Below are 21,841 nucleotides of genomic sequence, written 5' to 3'. Positions count from 1 at the left end.
TTGTCACGTGGCCAATTATAATTCGGTCACTTCATCAATTTTTTAATTAGATAAATAAATAAAAAAACAATTCAATTTTTATTCAGAATTTTTGTATTTTTAATTAAAAAAATTTAAAAAAATTAATTTAATTTTTTTTTAGAATTATGATTTTTTTATCAAAATAAATTTATGACGTGAACGAATTATAATTGGTCACATATCAAAAATGGTTTTGCAAAACTAACGTAAAAAATAATGGCATAAATGAGTCTTTTCTTTAACGGTAATGGCATAAATGAGCCAAACTTTTAACCGACATAAATGAGCCTTTTTCTAAAAGTTCAATAACATAATTGAGCCTTTTTCCATAAATATATTTGAGATCCTATTAATTAATAGAATTAAAATGATAAATTCATTATATCAACCATTATTTTCTTAATAGACGTGTAAAAATTTAACAAATAAAAAAATGAAAGAAAGTATTCATATCAAATTATTCACTCTAGTTACTTTTACGTGTTCATAAACTATCCCTCCCTCAGCTTTTACTTGAAATGCTAAATTGCTAATAATAATAAATATTATAGTGAAATAGACTCATAATTTATTATGTCCTCGGCTAGAAGCAAACGTACTAATGAAGACGTGTTTGTTTCTACACTTTTCTATATAGTATAATAAAATAAAAATACTACTAATAGTTTACATGATAGTTGAAAGTTGGATGACTCTAAATTTTTAAATAATTTAGGAATTTTTGAGTTAGTTACTTATGATAATTTATAACAATATTTTAAATTTAATGAATGATACTAAATTTGTTTAATTAATTGAAGGACATTTTTGGTCATTTTTCAGTAATACGTGCATCTGCCATAATGAGGAGTACATACAAATTTCTGCAAAAGCAACTGCTCCTTTCTGTGAAAGTCTCTGTCAGTCTGCTTCTTCACCGTTGATCAAACACACCCCCCGTTTGTGTTAATTGTTCTCTCTATTTGGTTCATCATTTTTCTCTTCACAAGTTGGACAAAAGAGGTTATCAACTTCAGGTATTATGCTTTAATTTGCACCTTCTATGGAAGAAATGAACTTGAATATCATCTCTCTCTTTTGTTTTTTCTCGTTTCTTCAAGTCATCGCTGTATTTTTTCACTGATTTTATCATGCATATTTCATTTTTTTTTGGTTTGTGAACTGGGTTTCTGTAGTATATTATGTTGCGTGGTTGATACATATGAACGGATTTTTTTGGAAAGAAGGAAAAAAAATGCTGATAGTTAGGGCTTTGGGGTGTAATGACTTGAGATTTTTTTTCTTTTTGAATGATACATAACATTTCAGTTTATTGCAGTCATTTTGTTGAAATGTTGGTGCTACTTCTGGATTAAATGTTGGATTTTGGGTTATTCTGGAGAATGAAGCTGTAGAGAGAACAAAGTAAAACTTGTCTTTTGCTATTTTCTGAACTACACATTTATCTGTTGTTGTGTTCACCTACTGTTATTAGGTCTGTGTGTAAGTTTTTAATTCTGGTATTATTTGATTTTGTTATTTTCTTCTTCTTCTTTTCGTTTTTTTTTTTTTGTCTTTAATGTATCATGAAAAATTGTTATATGAGTAAGAGAAATCCTTTTGACACATGGGGATGAACTGTTAGCCGCTAAAATGTTATTTTTTGTTCTACCTCTGCATTGTCTTTTTCGAACTGACTTGTTATGTGTTACTTGAGCCTCTCTATCTCCATGAGATAGGGGTAAGGTCTTGGGACACTCTACCCTCCCGAACTCCATCTGTGGGAATACACTAGGTATGTCGTTGTTGTTGATAAATAGCGTATGTGACTGTTTAATAATGTGTTATTGTTGATGCAAGTTTTTGTTAACTATGACAAATAGGTAGACACTTCAAAATTATTGTTCATGGCATCATCAGACGAAGAGGGTGAAATTGTTCCCAACTGCATAACCAATTACCATTTTGTTGATAGCAATGGAGGAGTTGCTTCATTTTCCATTTTGCCTCTTCAGTGGGGTGAGGATGACAAACTTGGGGCACTGAACTCAGAGATATTTTTGCGTGGAACTGCAGATGATGGTCTTCAGCCCATCTATAAGAAGGTTCTAGCATGGAGATTTGAACTTTCTTATGCCCTGCCAGAAATTCATGTGCTCTCCAAAGATAAAATCTGGATCAAACTTCTTAAACCCCGAAATGGTTATGTAGATACCATCAGATCTGTACTCATCACTGTTCATTTCCTCCACTTTGTGAAGAAGAACCCAGAAGGGATTGTGTGGAATTACATTGAGAAAAGTTTAAGGTGCTGAAAGTCACACCTAAATCCTTTAAATGTTTTGTTGCCAAATTTGGTTATAATGGAATCTACTAAGTCAGTTCTTTTAGTGCATATGAGGTACTACCTTCTAAAGATGATCTACTAGAGCACATGCCAACAATCAAAGAAGCTGCAAGGAGGGATAAAGATTTATCTAATTCCAAGGTTGTGATGCTTTAGTTATTGGTATAACATGTTTGTTGTCGTGTTGACTTTCTGCACAGCTATTTAATTCTTTTGGTGTGTAGGTAGCTGAATGTAGTTTCAAAGTATGCCTCTTTTCTGTAAGACCAGAGAGAGTTTTGCACCTAAGGGTGTATCCTAGTGGGTCAATGAAATGGCTTGTAAATCATGAGGTCTGATGTTCAAATATGTAATACATGATGATTTCTTCTCATTTGTCGAAGTCTTGATGGCTTTAGAGTCATGAGGCTTAAGTTATGTTTCAGTGTAGTAAGCATGAGTATCACTATCTGATCCTTATTTGAGTGTCGGTTACTGGTGTATCATTTACTTGCTTTTGAACTAGTTCTTCTTGTAGTTGCTAATGCCCTACCTTGTTGTGCTATCACCTGCTTCTGCTTTTTCAGTGCATATACATTATCATTTCCGGCATTATTCTGTACTGAAATTTATATTTTAAAACAGAGTTTTGATGCATTTATTTTGGAGACATCACGAAAGAGGATACACAGTTATGAGGTTAGATGCAATTTATATGTTATCTCATTTTATGTTTAATCAAGAATTATCAGTTCTTACTTGTGACTTGTCTAGCAGTGCAATCAAGCAAAAAAGAGACCCCGGTTTATTATTGAGACCAATAATGATGCTGATAGTGGTGGCGATGATGATGCAATTGAAGATGAACAATTTGATCATGTTTGTGCTCTTTGTGATGATGGGGGAGAACTTCTATGGTAACTCAACATTTCCAATATAATCTCTCTATATCTTATCTAGGTGTAAACATTAAACATAGACGGGCTAAAATTATACATAACTCAAGAAGTGTTACCCATGACTCTAGGAAGAACTTGCGTACATCATATGATCATTTGCTTTTTTTTTCCTTTCTCTTTATTAGTTAATGGTTTTATTGATATTAAAGGGGGAAATCCCTTGTACTAGCTACTAGGTATATATACAAAATTTAAAAAAATCTCAAACAGAGGTATATTTCTCTGATAGGAGCATAACCATCTATACTGATTGTAATCTCATGAATGCGCCCAAAATTTGCTAGAAGACAAAAAGGCAACTTTTGGATGTACTTAAATCACTTCGATACCCATTGATTTCTTTCTTTAGAGATAATTTATAGGGGTGGCAAAGGGGCATATCCCATGCTTTATTTCTTCCTTCTTATCATTCTGATTTCCAGCTATGGAGACTGTACTGTACCCTCGTTACCCATTGAGTTTTGAACTGGTTCGAAGCGACACCCCTTAATCAATATGCTAGCAATTAATAGCTGACATCTCTTGATCCCCCCACCCCAACACGTATTAACATTAACATTAAACCTTCTTTCTACTTCTCGTGTAATTTCTCTGTTGTGAAGATGGTTTCTCATGCTTCTAAGTGCAAACCATTCAAAGCAGTGGTGCTTTAGGATTCCAGACTAAGAAGTGAGGGTAAACCACACCCTCCTTAGCAGGCTATATTGTATAATGATTTTCGTTGGGTTAGACTTATTTCTCTATCCTTCCAATTCCATGTATCTCGACTCGTGATTGATATTTGTTGCTTATAGAATTGCTCAAGATTTGGAGCTTCACAAAATTTGATCTTACAAATCTCTACTAAATTTTAGGTCCTTTGGAATTTCCCCTTCCTCCTTGATACTAGTTTATCTGTTTAATGTTAGTAAGTTGTTGGTTGGATATGTTGGAATTTGTTACCTAGTGGTTAAGTCCACTCTACATCACATAGGACTGGATTCATTCCACCAAACTGTTAGGACCGGAAATAAGCAGGTGTAAATGCGGAAGCTAGCAATGCAAACCTCGAAAGACCACGAGTAAAAAAGACAACGAGAAATATACCAAAAGACACGAAGATTTAACGTGGTTCGGTCAATTGACCTACGTCCACAAAGGAGATGAGCAATCCACTATAAATATGAGAGTACAAAATACAGAGAGAAACAACCTCAACCAATTCACTCAGAATACATGGGAGGTTCACACAAGTGATAACGTATCAAGTTTGTGACCCACAAATTCTCCCTCTAACCAAAACTCTCAAAACCTTTAAGACTACATTGTGAATGCTGATTAAGTTAGAAGGAACATGTCTCTATTTATAGAGTCCTAAACCTTTTCCTACAAGAAAAGGATTGGTCAATCCAAAACCTTTTCCTACAAGGAAAACCTATTTATGGTAAGAAATTTAGGGCAAATAAAACCCAACAAATCTCCCCCTTGGCCTAAATTTTTGACAAAATAAATTTGTCCACCTTCTCGACTTAATCTTCAACAACTTGCTTCTCCTTTCCATAATCTTCTTTGCAAAATTTATGTCTCAACACAAAGAATCTCTCTGAAACAATTACTCCAACAAAATCTTCATTACTGTCAAAAAAGGTTACTGCTAGAACTACACCGCCAAGATGAACACATCTTTCTAACCTGGTTCAATCATCGATTATCGAACCACTGAACCTGACTCCGTCATTGAATCTGGCTCTGATACCACTTGTTAGGACCGGAAATAAGCAGGTGTAAATGCGGAAGCTAGCAATGCAAACCTCGAAAGACCACGAGTAAAAAAGACAACGAGAAATATACCAAAAGACACGAAGATTTAACGTGGTTCGGTCAATTGACCTACGTCCACAAAGGAGATGAGCAATCCACTATAAATATGAGAGTACAAAATACAGAGAGAAACAACCTCAACCAATTCACTCAGAATACATGGGAGGTTCACACAAGTGATAACGTATCAAGTTTGTGACCCACAAATTCTCCCTCTAACCAAAACTCTCAAAACCTTTAAGACTACATTGTGAATGCTGATTAAGTTAGAAGGAACATGCCTCTATTTATAGAGTCCTAAACCTTTTCCTACAAGAAAAGGATTAGTCAATCCAAAACCTTTTCCTACAAGGAAAACCTATTTATGGTAAAAAATTTAGGGCAAATAAAACCCAACACAAACACTTAACCTTTCCCCAATATTCACAGATCCACCCTCCAAAAGAATTTAAAGGGGAAGTTATTAGTCCCAATTGAATGCTATGGAACATAACTCCAAATAATAATTCTTCAAGTCTATGATCTCTAGCCTCCACTATACTTCCCTTCCCCTCCACCCAAGAAATATGAAGAGAAATTGATATTTGTCCTTTACTCCTGTTAGTTCATTCTCAGAGCTAAGTAGCATGGACCCTTCACTTTTGGTGCCGCATCCTGTTGACCAGACATGGGTGTGGGATCCGTAACGGATGTGATCAATTGATTTTGGGTACTTTGAACAAAATCGATTGAGAAATATGCAACTATTTCTGAAATCAAAACAAAAGCTAGGTGAATTCATAATTTAGACATATGTTTTTTTATTGTTAAAAGATATTTCAATTTAAAGGTCTGCATCAGAAAAGTGCTCTAAAAATATTTACGTCAATATCATTATTGAATATGCAATGAACTTAAGAAGCCCATCATGACCTCTACATCATTTGCAGTAGCCATGTTACACTAAAAATTATGCAAGGAGATGCCTTTGTACTCAATAATAATTATATATTCAAACTTGCTGTCAATAATTCGTGCATTCCTTCTGAATAGTCCACCATAATTTAGGGATATTTAAATAACTCAACATTTAAAATATTTGAAATACTTTTAACCAAATGTCCACACCCATATCCATACCCTGGGTGCTCCCAAATTTCAAAATTTAGATCATGAAGGACTCGACCTCTAGATCTGCACCCATGCCGGACACCTGCACCCAAGTCCGAGCAACATAGTCTCTCAGAAGTAAGCTGGGCTGATCTAATTAACTGAGATCATAACACAAGTAACTAAAACTTATATTGGACTAAATCATTTGACTCCTGTCTAAAGCTTAAAGATGTTAGAGAAAAAAGAGGCTAATGGAAAAGATCATCATTGAACTCTTTTTAAAGGAATCATCTTTTTTCTTGCTGCCTTTGGATTGTATAAATCGTTCTTTGTATAGAATTATCCCATGGATTTACCTTCATTCATTAGTATGATTTTAATCCTAAGATGTTTGGGAAAAACTATGGTATATGTCCTTCAACGTTTGCAGAGTGTTGTATTGCTTTAATGTTGTCTGTCTGAATGCTGTTTGTCAGTTGTGAAGGCCGCTGCATACGATCTTTCCATCCGACCGTGGAATCTGGAGCTGAATCTTCTTGTGAATCTCTTTCTTACAGAAATCACCAAGTAGGAGTCTGAAATTTTTGTTCCTTAACCTGGTTTGTCAAAATTTTGCTGCTTCTCTTTATATTTTGTCATCATTTGAGGGGTTTATCCAACTGCTGTAGGAAGTGCTTCAATCTTGGTTGTTTGTAAAGTTTCAGCATGTGACTTCCATTTTAACAATAAGATATAGGTTTTAACATATGGCTGTTTCACAGGCAATCCAGACCTTCTTGTGCAGAAATTGCCAATATCAACGACACCAATGTTTTGCTTGTGGCTTGTTGGGGTCTTCTGACAAATTAACTTGTGCAGAGGTTTGAATTTCTTGCCCTTTATACACATGAAAATCTTAAATGTAGAATCAACAAAATGCCAAATTTTCTAATTTTCTTCTTTGACTTGGAAGACAAAATTCTGCAAATCTATGTTGTAAGTCCCTTTTTTTCCCTCTTATTTCGAGAAGGTAACACGTTGTACTATAAACCCTACTGAAACCCCCTTTACAAAAAGTAAGCAGTTAAAACAGAAAATTCCACAATTCTAGCTAGATTCAATAACTTCTAGGATAGCTTTTGCAGCTGGGGGGGGGGGGGGGGGTTACTCTTTGTACACTAAAAACACAATAACAGAATACAGTCGGTTTTAATCTTCTGTAATGCTCTACTTCTGTCTTCAAAACACCTGGCATTCCTCTTCTTCCTAATAGTCTGCCAAATACAAGCTGGAATGGTTCTCCAGTAGCTCATGTTCTTTGCACCAATCCCAGCTTCCTCCCAACTAGAGAGAGTGTCAACAAGCTTGCTAGGTATTGTCCAATGTATGCCTCTGAGATTGATGAGAATCTTCCATAGTAGGTCAGCAATTCTGCAGTACAAAAACAAATGTCAACTGTCTCTACACATAAACAGCTGTTGTGAGTTGTGACTCAGACGATATTTCTCTTTCTCAAGTTTTCATGGGTCAGTACAATCTTCTTTGCTTGCAGCCATGAGAAGCATGCTACCTTCAGAGGTGTTCTGGCTTTCCAAACTTGTTTCCATGGCCACTTTTTGGTTAGTGGAAAGGTCATGTCAAGAGTCTTCTACCCTGAACTCACTTTGTAAACCCCTTTTCTGAGTCCATTCCACCATAGTCCGTCCATCCCATCCTTTAGCCCTTATAAGGTTTCAAGTGTTTTAAGAGTTCAAGCAGTCTTTGGATATCCCAGTCATTCAAGCTTTTTCTGAAAATTAACTCCCAACCTCGAGGAGACAACATGTCAGCCACAGTTCTGTCATGTTATTGAGCTAAATCAAACATGCCTGGAAGTATCTCCAAAAAAAATTCTGTTGCGTAACCATATGTCCTCTCAGAAGGCAGATTTGTTGCCATCATGCACTTTTATGACAGTATGGTTCTTAAAGTAGTCCACCTTTCTTATGGATCTACAGACAGTTACACCATAAGGATTGTTTGCCACCTTGGTAACCCAAGCATCCATCTGCCCATGCTTCATTCTGATCACAGCACTCCACAAAGATTGTGATTCTTGAGCACATTTCCAGTCACTTCAGTTTTAGGGCCTTTGATTCTTCAATTTTTAATGACAATGCCTACTTGCTTGAGTTCTGTCCTTATTGTTGAGAAAACTGATTTTACCGAATAAACTGTGTTTCTGTTTTTTTATTTTATTTCACTTCATTTGGTTAATGTCTTTTGGGTTTGAAAGTTTTATTTCATGACTCAATCTTGTTTTATATCACTCATCCCCTATCCCCTATCAATTTACGAGGAAGATAAATATTTCATTATAGTAAAACAACATGTTTTTCACATGCTTAAGTCTATCAAATGATTCAAATCATTGTCAGAGCTTTTACATATGCACATGTTTGAAAAATCTTTAAACATTAAAGAAAATGCTAGATCTAGACAAAAGGCAAGTTATTGGAGAGTGGAGAGAAGGGGTAGCTTCTCTCTCCTATTCTGTACTCTTTTTACCGTACTCATTGTTGCATTTTTCCAAGTGTCCCTGGACCATCCCTAGACAGTGTTTGAGAAGTTTTAATATCTGGTTTTGCATTATGCTTCTACATTTCTAGTTAAGCACTTCCAAAGTGGTCTTTTCAAATTTTTTTCCTTTGTAGTCCTTAGCGGGGATATTGTAGTTTTCTCTGTGTTAGAATGTCAACATAATGCACTGGATTATTCATTGTAAATAACAGCATGACTAGACGTGTGAGATGAAATCATTTTTTTGAAGTTGAAGTGTTGTTTACACATGAACTTGGTTTTTTTAAGTTGTATTTTTGCATAAACATGAAAAACCCACAAGTTGTGAAAACTATCAAAGTCTCTCCAACTCTTACGCATCTTATCAAATGAGCAAACCATAGTTCATAAACAAGATATTGGAATATCCTAATATGTCGGATTAATAAATCACATATCTCCACATTCCCTTTATAAATAAATGTTTGGTGATTACAAACTTCCAAATACACATAATTTTATATAGATCCACTAGTCAACAATAGTAGTAACTAGTTACGCTTTAATATAATCCTCAATTAAGTCCTCTCACAAGGTACAATCAGTCTCTTCACGGCGCACATGAGTCTTCTTTTTTTTTTAAAAAAAAAAACAACTAACTTATGCGTCAAGTTTTACATTTTTAAAAAATTGAAATCATGATGTGGAATCCAAATCAGGTTTTTTTAGGGGATATTGGGAGTTGAAATCATGATCCCAAATCGCATGTCCAGCTGTTTTGAAATCATGACTTCATATCATATGTCCAAATACAAGCTAAGACAAGAGTTTCTCTTGTGGTATCTGTGGAATAACTATTTTCTGAATCCACACATGACTCAAATCTCGTATAATTTGAGCTGACTCTATATCTAACTTGCAACAGTGTCATATGTCATTTTTCTTCATTCTTGTGTCCAGAGGCTGATTTTGGAGTATTGGTGAGGTGGAGGGAGCTTGTGGGAAGCTTATTAAGTAGAACTGTAGAAGGAGAGAATATCAAATAGGCTGGAGGGATGATTGAACGGAAGAATTGATCAGGTTTAAGGAAAAATGGTTCTCTAATGAGGAGAGATAGAAACCAGATCTGACGGGTTAAAGAAATGCAGGAAACCACTTTCTTTTAAAAATGCAGAAAATCAAGAGAGAAATCGGATGGGAAATGTGGGTGGGAGTATGCTAGGATTAAAGCAGGTAGTCACCTCAGAGTACGTCTGTCTTCTATTTCTCATCACTGGATAGTGCTAGCATGAAACTGGTACTACATGCTACCTTCTGGAAGAATGAATTTTTTTTTTCATATAATAGAATATGGTTATTCTTCTACTATCTGATCTGTGTTTTGCTCAAATGAAGAGTACTAGAAGATGGTTGGAGTTTCTGCAGTTTAACCAGAGCCATTTCTGATTTCCAGAATATGGACGAATTGGGAATTGGATAATACTGGAGATACTGATATATGTTTCTTCTACATATTTCCCAATTCTTCATATCACTGTTATTCTATTTTGATATCCGAATTGCTCACCTACGTTTAATTTGCACAATTTCCCAAAGGTCTTCCCTTGCATTTCGGCAACTTGTGGACACTTCTTTCATCCTAAATGCGTCTCAGAGTTACTTTATCCGGGTGATAAATGTCGATCCTTAGAGCTGCAGAAGGAAATCGTAGCTGGAGAATCATTTACTTGCCCTGCTCATAAATGTTCCGTCTGCAAGCAAGGGGAGGATAAGAAGGAATTTGAGTTGCAATTTGCAATTTGTAGACGCTGTCCAAGGGCATATCACCGCAGATGCTTACCAAGGTTTCCTTGATCTTATTGTCTTGATTTTGAGTGCTTTGATTATATAATACATTAATACTTGAGGACAGAAGTATTTGGCATCTCATGTTTTGTGTTTTCTTGTTGACTTTTCTAAGATGCATTTCTTTTGAGGCCTCCCATTATGACAAAAACATCCAGAAAAGGGCTTGGAATGATCTTTTGCCCAGACGTATCTTGATATACTGTATGTAAGTTTCATCTGCAACTTCAAGGAATCCTGAACCATTCATGTTCTTATTATGTGTTAAAAGAATTACCAAAACCTACCTCTGCCCAGGGACCACAAGATCATTCCTAAAATTGGGACTCCAAAAAGGGACCATATTGTGTTTCCACATATTGATGGGAAAGCAAACTCACAATCCTCAGGCCTTCCATCAGGACCTGTGAGGATGCTCTCACGAAGGAGTAAGGTTCTTGGTGCTCTCACTGAAACAAGCTTCCTGCACATGAAAAGGCCTTTTGAGACGAGTCACAGTGCTACTGAAGTTGGTGATTCTTATGGAAAAGGTGCTACATGGCTTATACAAGCTCTTGTTCTGTAATTGGTCAAAGCTATTAAGTCTATTAAAGATATTAAAAATTTACATCTATGTCAGGAAAACAATTGAAGCCTCCAACGCAGGAAAGAGGCAAATCGAAGGTGCCACTAAAGTTGGTCTGTGCCCCACAAAGTACTTTTAGTGGCAAGACGGTGAATGTCCGTCCAGTTATGCCTGTGATGAAGAAGACCATCATTACACAGCAATTGGCTGATAATGAAATGAAAAAGAGGTACTCAATGGACTTCATCATGTTCTTAAAGTTGAATCATCCTTCCGTTTTCCATCCAAGATATACTTTTAATGGATGTTTAATGCATTTGGTTAACCTATTTACTTTGCATTTGATACTTGGTTTGCAGAGTGATGACTTTGATTAAAAACTCCACCTCTTCGTTTAATGTGGAGGAATTTGTGAATGAGCAGTATCGGAAATGTATAGATAGTAACTCTCAAAAGAATTTCACAGACAGGGCCATTACCTTGGGAAAAGTTCAGTGTTCTGTAAAGGTATATCTACTGGTTCAGTATTGAAGAGAATTTTATCAGTTTTTCTTCATATTTCTTCTGCAGTTTTCTTTTATATAAAACATTCCTCTTTATTTTATGGACCAGGCTATTCAAGTAGCGTTGAGGAAACTAGACGAAGGATGCAGCATTGAAGACGCCAAAGCTGTCTGCGAGCCAGAAATTCTTAGTCAGATTTTCAGATGGAAGGTTGCTCCACAGGGCCTAAAATGTTCTTACCTATAAACACAGGCTTTATATAGCTATATTCTTGCTCCTGACTTGATGTGTTATTTTGTGATCAAATTTTTGACGAGTTTCATGCTCCACAAATTAACGCTATGTTGTGCAGTAAGTTTCCTGGTTGGGTTGATACATAGGGAGTGCATGTCATGTCCAACAATTCTGAAAAAAGAGGAGTGTAGAACATAGGAAGTGCATGTCATGTCCAACAATTCTGAAAGAAAGAGGAGTGTCAATATGACAACAACATACCTAATGTAGTCTCACAGAGTGGGGTCTGGGGAGGGTAGGGTGTACACAGGCTTTACCTCTATCTCAGAGATGAGGTAGAGAGGCTGTTTCTAATGGCCCTCACTCAAGACAAAAACCATGTAGAAAAGACGTAATGAATGTACAGGAATTGAAAATAACAAAAACAATAGATAGTGGTAGAACAATACTACAGCAATAATCCTACAATCGAACTACAAGAAACAACAAATAGTAACATAAGTGGAAGAACACGAAACTACAAGAATAGTACTAAAATAGGAGTGTCGATATGACATATCATATATACTTGGATCAGAAAGAAAGGATAGAGGAAAAACTTTTAGGATTTAAATCAGCCCTGGAAAAGCTTAAAGAGGCCTAGTTCTCTTTGTAAATGTAAGCCCATGAAAAATACTTGACAAAACACCATTTTCAAGAAAGAGAGTCGGTTCATATTAGTGACATCTTTTTGTTGGAGCTAAGTGAACTATATCAATAGAAATGTAGTACCTCTGTTACTTCTTTTTAACCAACAGCTGAGATTTGTATCTTGCTTAGATGGTGGTGATCTAGTTGTAGGAGTATATTAGATTATTGAACTTACTAATTGCACCAACAGAATTCTAATGCACTTCTACAAGTTTCCACATGTGATTAGCAAGATGCTGTCGTAGCTACGGGTTAACAGTCTCCATGATAACATAAATTATTTTGTGCAAAAATATAATAACCCCCTTTGATGGTCTAGCTGTTACCTAGTCCAAAAATTAAACCAAAAATCTGCCTCAGCTGCTGGAAGTTCCTGCATTAATGCATGCTTGGAGCCCGATTCCTTCATTAGCTCGTGGAATAGAATTACTAGCTCTTCTTTCTGATGCACTTTTTTGATTTTGTCTAGATCGTTTCTTGCTAAGTCTAGGCAAATAATTCATGCACTTGAAGGTAGTCTCTATACTTGCATGCATTGCATCACAACAAGTTGTATATCACAAACAATTAAGTTTTTTAGTTCCACCAAATGTTGTTAATTATTTTCAAGAGTTCAATCTTATTGGTGTGAGAAGAAGAATCTATTGTATGTCAGTATTTGGAGAATCGGCACCATAAGATTTGTATTAGTATGTCATGTCATCTTACATAATACAATATACTAGATATATATCTCAGTGTTAATAACCTATTCCTACACAAAGATATGGTTATCCTTTCTGTACTGGAGACTGTTATTTCTACCTTGAATAGCTGGTAAATACAGCTAAAAAATCTTCGTTGGCAGTGTTGACTGATTGCAAAAAGTTTTTTTTACTGGAGAGTGTAATTGGTGATTCCTTTTGCATCTATTGCTTTACCTATCAAATATGACCATGCTATGAAAATCTAGACACATACCTTCTCAATTATGGATACTGGAAGTTCCTGTAGTTTATGAATCTTCGTTCTCTACTCAACATTTCATTCTCTATCAAATGACTTGCCAATCATTTCTATTATTAAGCTGTATTTGAGCCTTCAATGGTTTTTTTTTATTGACTATCTGATGAATGAGTTGCAAATATTCATTTCTCTCTTGTATGTTACAGAAGAAGCTTGGATCTTATCTTGCCCCTTTTCTTAATGGGATGCGCTATACGTCTTTTGGTCGCCACTTCACGAAGGTGGACAAACTGAAGGAGGTATGTCCTGTTTTTGCATTTTATTATTAGATCTTGTATCTTGATGGATATGTTGTTGTATCTTGTATCTCAATGGGAGTGATAATATCGCTGCATCTCACTAGTAAACACTGTCTTACATCTTCAGAGTTTTTCTAACCGATGCAACTTTAAAACAAACTCAACAAAGCCGGTATACTAGTCAACCCTGTCTTCCATCGTCATAGCTTTTGTATTTGATGCAATGCTACCTGAAACATTTCATGAGGAAGCAGATTAATACCCTGGAATTTTGTATGCATGTTTTCAGTTTTCTAACAAGGTTTACCAAAAGTGCTTCCTGAAAAGTAAATAGAGATGTATAGTTTCCGAATATGATGTAGAAGAATAACAAATCTCAAACTCTCTGTCATTTGGCTAAGCCTAAATAAAAGTCAAGATAATCATTCAGAATATTGTAATAGAATTATTGATGATTATGTCTTTGTTGAAAGTCAAGAGAGCTATTAAGCTAGTGTTTGGTCATATATTCCCAAATATTTTTGGCCAGTCATTTTTGGGTGAAGTTTCACCATGTGGGGAAAATATTTGACTTAAATAAATATGATTTATATCCATAAGTTTTAAAAACTATTAAAAATACTCTTTAAGTTTGTATTATCATTTTATGATGAACATGTTCTGTGATAAAAATTAAACTCATAAATTATAAGCTCCAATCTTTGCATTGCTTTTAACAAGTTCTATGGAATAATACCATTACATACTTGAGAGTCGGATAGCAACAAACACATCATAAACATTAATACAATACATAAGTTGAGCGAGTGCCTTCATGGTGCGTTTCTCAAGCTTGTCAAGTTGGGATTAATAAATGTTGGGGTGTTATTATAAAATATAAAAGTTTGAGGCAAATTTTAATTTTTTAAAAGTTCCAAAAAATAGAATTTGGCCCAAACAGTAGTTTTTTAAAAATAGTTTTTGGGATTTTATTTTTTGCCAAAAATATGACATGTTATATGACCAAACTCTTTTTGCCAAGTTTTATTTCCAAAAACTACTTCTACTCTTTATGGAATAATGGATGCTAAGTATGGCTTTGCATAATCTTTGAGTTGAAGTTGAAATGTAGGATTTGAAGTTGGAAAATGGTCCGTGGAAGTCACGTTTGGACATGAACTTGGATGGCAAGTTGAAGATTTGAAAAGTTTCGTTTGAAATGCTCATTCAGACTGCTATTTCAATTTTTCACTTGTAGTTCAAATAATATTTTACTTGAATTTCAAATAATTTTTCACTAGAAACCAATATTTCATGGCCAATCAGTATTTGCAAATATTTTTCTACAAGTAAACTGTTGACAAAATTATTTGATGGAGAAGCAAAAGCCATTACGAATGTTGTCTGGAATATGTAATGATTATGTCATGATAATTAGGAATCTTTTTGTATGCGCAAGGGCTTGTATTAGTTATGCTTAGATTATTTCTCATGCAGTGTTTGGTTTGGTGTATTAAAAATAACATGCATTGTATAATTTCTAAAATATTTATTTACAAAAGTACCCTCCTCAAATATGGGGAAAGGATGGGGAAAAGGTTTTGAGGGGCATTTGTGTTTTTAATCATGGCATGCATTAAAACCCTTTGCATTACTAATTTAATGGATTTCCATATTAGTTATACATACCTTAATATCAATTAGAGTGTAGTACAAATGCATACATAGGTGAAAAAGTGTACCAAACAAGGTACAAGTAATACACAAAGCTATTGCATGCATTATTTTTTCTAATGCACTCTACCAAATGACCTATAAAGAAAAGAGAATGAAGTATTGGGGAATGAATAGCTTAATTATTCCCTCAAGCAAGTTGGGAATTTGCAATGGTTACAAGTAATCCAGAAATGGATATGAGAATAATTCCTATTTCTACTTACACTGTTCCAAGGATTGTAAATCATTTCCAATACAAGGAATGATCACTTAGCTTGTTTACTTGTTCCAAACATAAACTTTCTTAACTCCCTCTCAAGTTGGAAATATAAAACGGTGTTGTCAAAAGCACGCTTAAGCACAGAAGTGAGGCTCAATTTACTCAAAACATGTTGAGCGCTTTGCCTCACCTCACTAAGGATGTTGTTCAGTGTCGTCTTTAAGGTTTTAAGACAAATTTACCTTGCAAACGAGCGTCTCCTGAAGAGGCTACACTAAGCAATTGTTATTTCACTTTATTGGATTTTTTTTCTAAATTTCTTTGTCTATATATTTGTTATTCATTGCTTATACTTATTAGTCTTGGACTAATTATATACTCCATAAATTTGCGTGTATTTTTCTTTCTATTTTCGCCTTTTCTCATTAAAGCCCACATTTATTTGCTCTTTGCACTTAAAGCCCTAACAGGCCTTAGAGCTTTTATGTACTTCTGATAACATTGGTATAAAATGTACATTAACATTTTTAGTACTCCCTCTCTAGTAGGGATGTATACAATGTATGCTCCTAACTTGATTCACATTTTCTTAATACTACGGCTGCAAATCGGTTTTGTAAGAATATACGCCACAAACTGATCATTTAAGTTGATGAAACATGTCATAATGCAAATACTTGTTTGACCATCAGTATTTGAATATTTTGAATTTTGCTCCTCAAATTACGGTATGGTATTTAAATACTAGTTTAAGGAGTAGTTAAAGTGATATAATGGTTTCCATCTACAAATATTCGACTTTCACATACTTTGTGAGATAAAGTTCATTTCCAAAATCCAAACACAACTTCAACTTCCAGATACTCCTTTTCAACTTAAACCAAAATTTCCCAAATGCCTACGTTATATTTTAATGTATAACCTACTTGTATTTTGCACTTGCAGCACATGACATTATATTCTATCCCACTATTTTTTTGTTGCCCATAGTTATAAATGGTATCAGACTTATTATGTGTTTTTATGCAAATTAGAGGCTGAATCCTTGTGCAGGTGGTTGACAGACTAAGATGGTATGTGCAAGATGGTGACACGGTAAAAAATCCTGATGAGTTTGCTTCTTTATTTCCTTGTAGTTGTCTCTCTTCTTATATTAACATCATAACCTGCCTATCTTTTCTTTTTTTCTTTTGCTTCTTTATTTCCTTGTAGTTGTCTCTCTTCTTGTATTAACATCATAACCTGCCTATCTTTTCTTTTTTACTTTTACTTATTTATTTCCTTGTTCTTGTCTCTCTTCTTGTATTAACATCAAAACCTGCCTATCTTTTCTTTTTTACTTTTGATGTGGAGGATGTAAATTGTATTTGTTGACTTAAAAGGTGATTTCTGAATTTCCAAAAATTTTCAGTCTGGCCAATTTTTGTAAAATTCAGATTACAAATTCAGTTAAACAGATTCTTTTACTTCTTCAATTTTGTCATCGATAAATTTGTTCTCGAACCTTTGATATTTTCAGTCGAACATCTCTTCTCATGCACTTGTTTGCTTTGTTTGTTTTTTTGTTTTTTTTTGGTTTCTTCTTCTTCCTTCTCTTTCAAGGGTCTATCAGAAAAAAACCACCTCTCTACCCCCACAAAGGTAGGGGTAAGGTTTGTTAATACCACACCCTCTCCTCACCCCACTTGTGGGACTATACTGGTATGTTGTTGTTGTTCCTTCTCTTATCTTGTTCAAAGGATTGCAGCTTTACATACTTCCTTGAATGCTGAGGTGTTTCCTGTTCAGATAGTCGATTTTTGCTGTGGATCCAATGATTTTAGCTGCTTGATGAAAGAAGAACTAGACAGAATGGGGAAAACATGCCATTTCAGAAATTTTGATCTTGTACAAACAAAGGTAAATTGTTTCATGACAATCATATCAGCTACCTTCATTTTGATTATCTGAATTACAGGTGAACCAGATTCCTGCTGGGAATTCTGTTTTGTTTTTGGGTAAAACACAGTAAATTAGAGTTTTTCCTAATATTTCCTCTTTCATCAACTCTTCTTGTGTGATTGTTGTTGGATCAGTCAGAATAGGGGCCCTTCATGTTACAACTGCTAGTCTTTTACTCTTTTTTGCTCCAGTCGTACAATACCTTAAGATTTGTTCATTAACCAAATGTTACAACGTAGCACTCCATAACCAGCATGTGGTATATTATTACGCAAATAAAACGTGATGGGTTGTAACTAGAATGATGAAAGAGAATGAAAATATGTGGTGTGGTCTTTTCTTAATCATTGGTAATTGAGGGATGAGTTATTCTTTTAGGGCATGGTGAAGTTTCTACGTGTGTCAATACTATTTAGCTTCAGTTTGTGTTGTCAGACACAAAATAGGTTGAGCAGAGAGATCCTCCAATTTCACTTGGAAAATGCCTCGTAGATACGAGAAGTCACCAATACGGTAAACTATTTCTACTTCTGGACCACCGACCATCCTTGACAATTAGGTTTATCGCCACTTGTAATGCTCCATCAAGTGAGAAGATTTGCTTGTTAAGAATATTGCTTTAAAATCTGACTGAAATTACCACATCTAACCTAGTCAACTCGAGTTTTTAAAATAATTTGACTCATGAAAAAGACTATGATTAGTCATGATTAAAGCTCAATCTTCTCACCAGAATCTAGGGAGTATTTAGTTTGTCAAGCCAACTCAAAAGCACATTACTATCTAATACAAGTTATTCACGACATCTGAGGTGCTGGAGAGTCAATAGTTTCATATAGTTATGAAAGTATTGCCATACATATTCCTTTTTATGAAAGCATTATGAGCAAGGTTTTAATTTTTAACTTATCAGATCTTCAATTTTTCTGAACTCCCTGAGTAATACAGTCCATTGTTTAGGTTTATGTCTATAGACTGTTGTTTAACTAAATAATCTGTATGCATTGATGCTTCACAATAGCATGCATGTATTGGTTTCTGGAGATTGATATAGATATTACTCTTTTTTATTTTATATTATCTTATGCTGATTTTGCAACTATTGCTTGAACTATTAGGGCATTATGAACCATTATTGTATAAATTAAAGAAAAAACAGGTTGTCTTGGACATTTTTTGATAGATTGAATGGTAGAGGGAAGGGAGGGGATAGAGTTAATGCATATGTACACCTATGTTAAGTCTCCTCTTGTGTACTTCTCACGCAAACTACGAATATGAAACTTTCATCCCACTTTTGCTCTGTTTCCTTTAAGTCCACATTGCCCTTGTAAGATTGTTTGCTTTGTATTCATTAACTTAGTGTCTTGTCTAATTTTGTCTTATAAGTTAATGAATAACCTCTTGAAATTTCACAACTTTCCAGAATGATTTCAACTTTGAGAAGAGGGATTGGATGACTGTTGGTTTAAGAGACTTGCCAGAAGGATCCAAATTGGTATGTTGGAAACGCTCGACTTTGAATAACTTGACATTGTTTTGAATAACCCATTTTATCTTGTGCCTTGAGTAGATCATGGGGTTTAATCCCCCTTTCTCCACGGCAAATGAATTTATAAGCAAAGCTCTCACATTCAGACCGAAGCTTCTAATTATTACTGTTCCAAAAGAAACAAAAAGGTGAAGATTTATATTATGAAAGTAGCATGTTCAGTTATTTTCTGCTTACCACTTGATTTATCAATCTTCTGCCACTGCAGACTTGATAAAAGAAAGAATCCTTATGATTTGATTTGGGAAGATGACGTTATCTTGGCTGGCAAGGTGCAAAAGATTGAAAGATTTTTATTGCCTGATTTTTCTCTTACAAATGATATGACGCAGTTCTTTTTGTTATGCCAGTCCTTTTACCTGCCAGGATCAATTAATGTTTATAACCAGCAGATGGACCAATGGAACATTGTGTCCCCTCCATTGTATCTGTGGAGTCGCCCAGATTGGACTGCCAAGCACAAAGCAGTAGCTATGCAGCAGGGGCATATTAGAAAGTCCGAAGCAGAAGGAAATATAGTACATACAGGGATCACAAATTACTTGATGCAAGAAACACATGATTGCTATGGTGACTTTTCCGACATCCTCACCAGCTGTGGTGACATTAGTAGCTTGCTGGATGATATTCCTGAGATTTCTATTGATGCTGAATGTAATCAAAATCAACATTTTGGAGTTCCTGAACAGGATATGTGCTACGAAGGTAAGGATGAAAATGAAACGTCACCAGCTGAGGATATGTGCATTGACATGGATCTGTCAACTCCAACGAATTCCCCACTTCACTGAAAGATCGAGTCTCTCTTCTCAATGCTAGGCCTTCGTCTTCACTTTTGTATTTACAACCCATGCTGCGTGCTAATATCCTCAAGCATGTTTTAACTTTTGCTACTGTAGCTTGAAATTGTCATTTTCAATGACAAGGTTACTATATAGGAGAATATCCACAGATAATATTACAAGTAGATTTGGTTATCTTACTTGCTCTGCAGACTTCCCAAAACTGAGACCATTGAATATATGTTGTTGCAGAATGAAGGTTACCTGCACGGTTTAATTCTTATGAGGTAGTGGATGGTTGAGCCTAAATAAGAGAGTTCAGTTATTTTTTGTCGTATGAAGGTGTCATTTTTAGGACTGAATAAAAGTAGTGTTTCACACAGTTTGATTAGGAAGAAGTACTAATTTTTCCCTGAAGTTTCTTTCAAATATTAAAATTATCAATAAAATATTAGGGTTTATCTATTTATTTGTATTTTTTTAAAATTGTTGAATTGAAATTTCAATTGTGGTTAAAAAAGTTAAATAATATGTTAAAAATATTGAAATCAAGCGGGTCATGACCTAATCCAATTTTGAATCCAAAGTAAATTTTTGACGGGTCAAGATTCAATTCAAATTCTATTTTAACTCATTTTAATATTTCAAATTTCAATACAATCTACCTAAAAAAGTACTGATTTATAAAATAAATCAAACATTAAGGAGTTTATTTATCACATATTTGATCAAACTTTTAAATCTGTTTACTTTATAAGGGTATTGTGATTTCAAAAGTGTTCCTCAAAATTTGTGCTTTCGATGAAAAGTCGTTTGTGTTGAACTAATTAATCTGAAACTTACTTTTAAACAACAAAAGTCTTTCTAATAATATTTTCTCAAAAGTACTTTTAGCTTTTGAAAAGTAACTTGATATTCTACTTTAAACATTTAACTTATTTTTCACCAGAATCTTGGCAAAACATTTCACTTTCATAAAGAAAAATATATATAAAAAGATAAAGATAAAGAGTCACAAACCTAAAAAGGCTATGCAGGTTAGTTTCTTACTTTGATTTTCACAAATATGATATAGTATATAATTCAAACAAAGAAAAAACTTTAGTCTAGTGATTAAGATTAAGATTGTGAAAATTTTTTGAGGTCATGTGTTTTTAAATTTTTTTAATTACAGTCATGGACACTCGAGTCTTATTAACCTCAAAATTATATTTTTTATTTTAACCATTATCATTCTTTAATAACAAATCTGAATCCGTTGTATGACAACCATTTACAATCATTGACGCTCCTTAATGACAAAAAATCTAAAACTGCTATAAAAAAAAAAGTTATAGATATATCAATTCTGTTTTCCTTTTTTTTAAAGCCGCCCCTGCAAGTATTTCAACGTCAACCCGCCCCTTGTTCTTAATTCGTTATGTAACAAATTCCATAAAGCTGGAAATGAAGATGTGACATGAATTCAATAGAGTTTGTTTGAATTGAATCTAGTCATAGTCTTTTCCTCAAGGATGCCTAAATCATGTCAAACTTCTTTTGTTGTTTATGATTACCATTTACCAGTAAATCAAGTTAGATAATTATTTAATTTTTTAAATAAACATTAATATTAATCTAATAAAATTTTAACTTTTACAGTATTCTATGGTATAATATATCAGCAACTAGTTGGGGTCTTTAGCCAAATACATTTGACTGTTTATTTTCACATTTTTATTTATATTTAAATTTTTTAATAATTTTCAAAATATTTATAAAATAAAAATCATCAACTGCCAGTGTCTATTTCATCATTTAGTCTTTTTGTCCATAGTCAACAAAAGTGGACAGATAGCTCAAATTTTTTATACCTTTTACATCTTTTTGAATGAT

General features: G+C 34.3%; 1 protein-coding gene across 1 annotated transcript; it reads left to right on the top strand.

Moving 5' to 3' along the window:
• The first annotated feature begins 874 nt into the window (after positions 1–874).
• LOC101265782 (protein ENHANCED DOWNY MILDEW 2-like) lies at positions 875–20,307 on the top strand. The gene is made up of 20 exons (XM_010329139.4): positions 875–1,037; positions 1,884–2,308; positions 2,392–2,488; positions 2,972–3,025; positions 3,104–3,243; positions 6,654–6,744; positions 6,939–7,037; positions 10,291–10,538; positions 10,655–10,747; positions 10,837–11,069; positions 11,159–11,333; positions 11,464–11,611; positions 11,717–11,818; positions 13,684–13,776; positions 16,745–16,786; positions 17,480–17,590; positions 19,059–19,130; positions 19,206–19,312; positions 19,393–19,456; positions 19,535–20,307. The coding sequence occupies exons 2-20, from the start codon at positions 1,908–1,910 to the stop codon at positions 19,973–19,975; spliced, it is 2,811 nt and encodes a 936-aa protein (XP_010327441.1). The 5' UTR covers positions 875–1,037; positions 1,884–1,907; the 3' UTR covers positions 19,976–20,307.
• The last annotated feature ends 1,534 nt before the right edge of the window (positions 20,308–21,841 follow it).

The sequence above is a fragment of the Solanum lycopersicum genome, chromosome 10 (assembly GCF_036512215.1).
Source record: "Solanum lycopersicum chromosome 10, SLM_r2.1".
Lineage (NCBI taxonomy): Eukaryota > Viridiplantae > Streptophyta > Magnoliopsida > Solanales > Solanaceae > Solanum > Solanum lycopersicum.
Note: the sequence above shows the minus strand (reverse complement) of the source record. Positions and strands in the feature narration are given on the sequence as shown.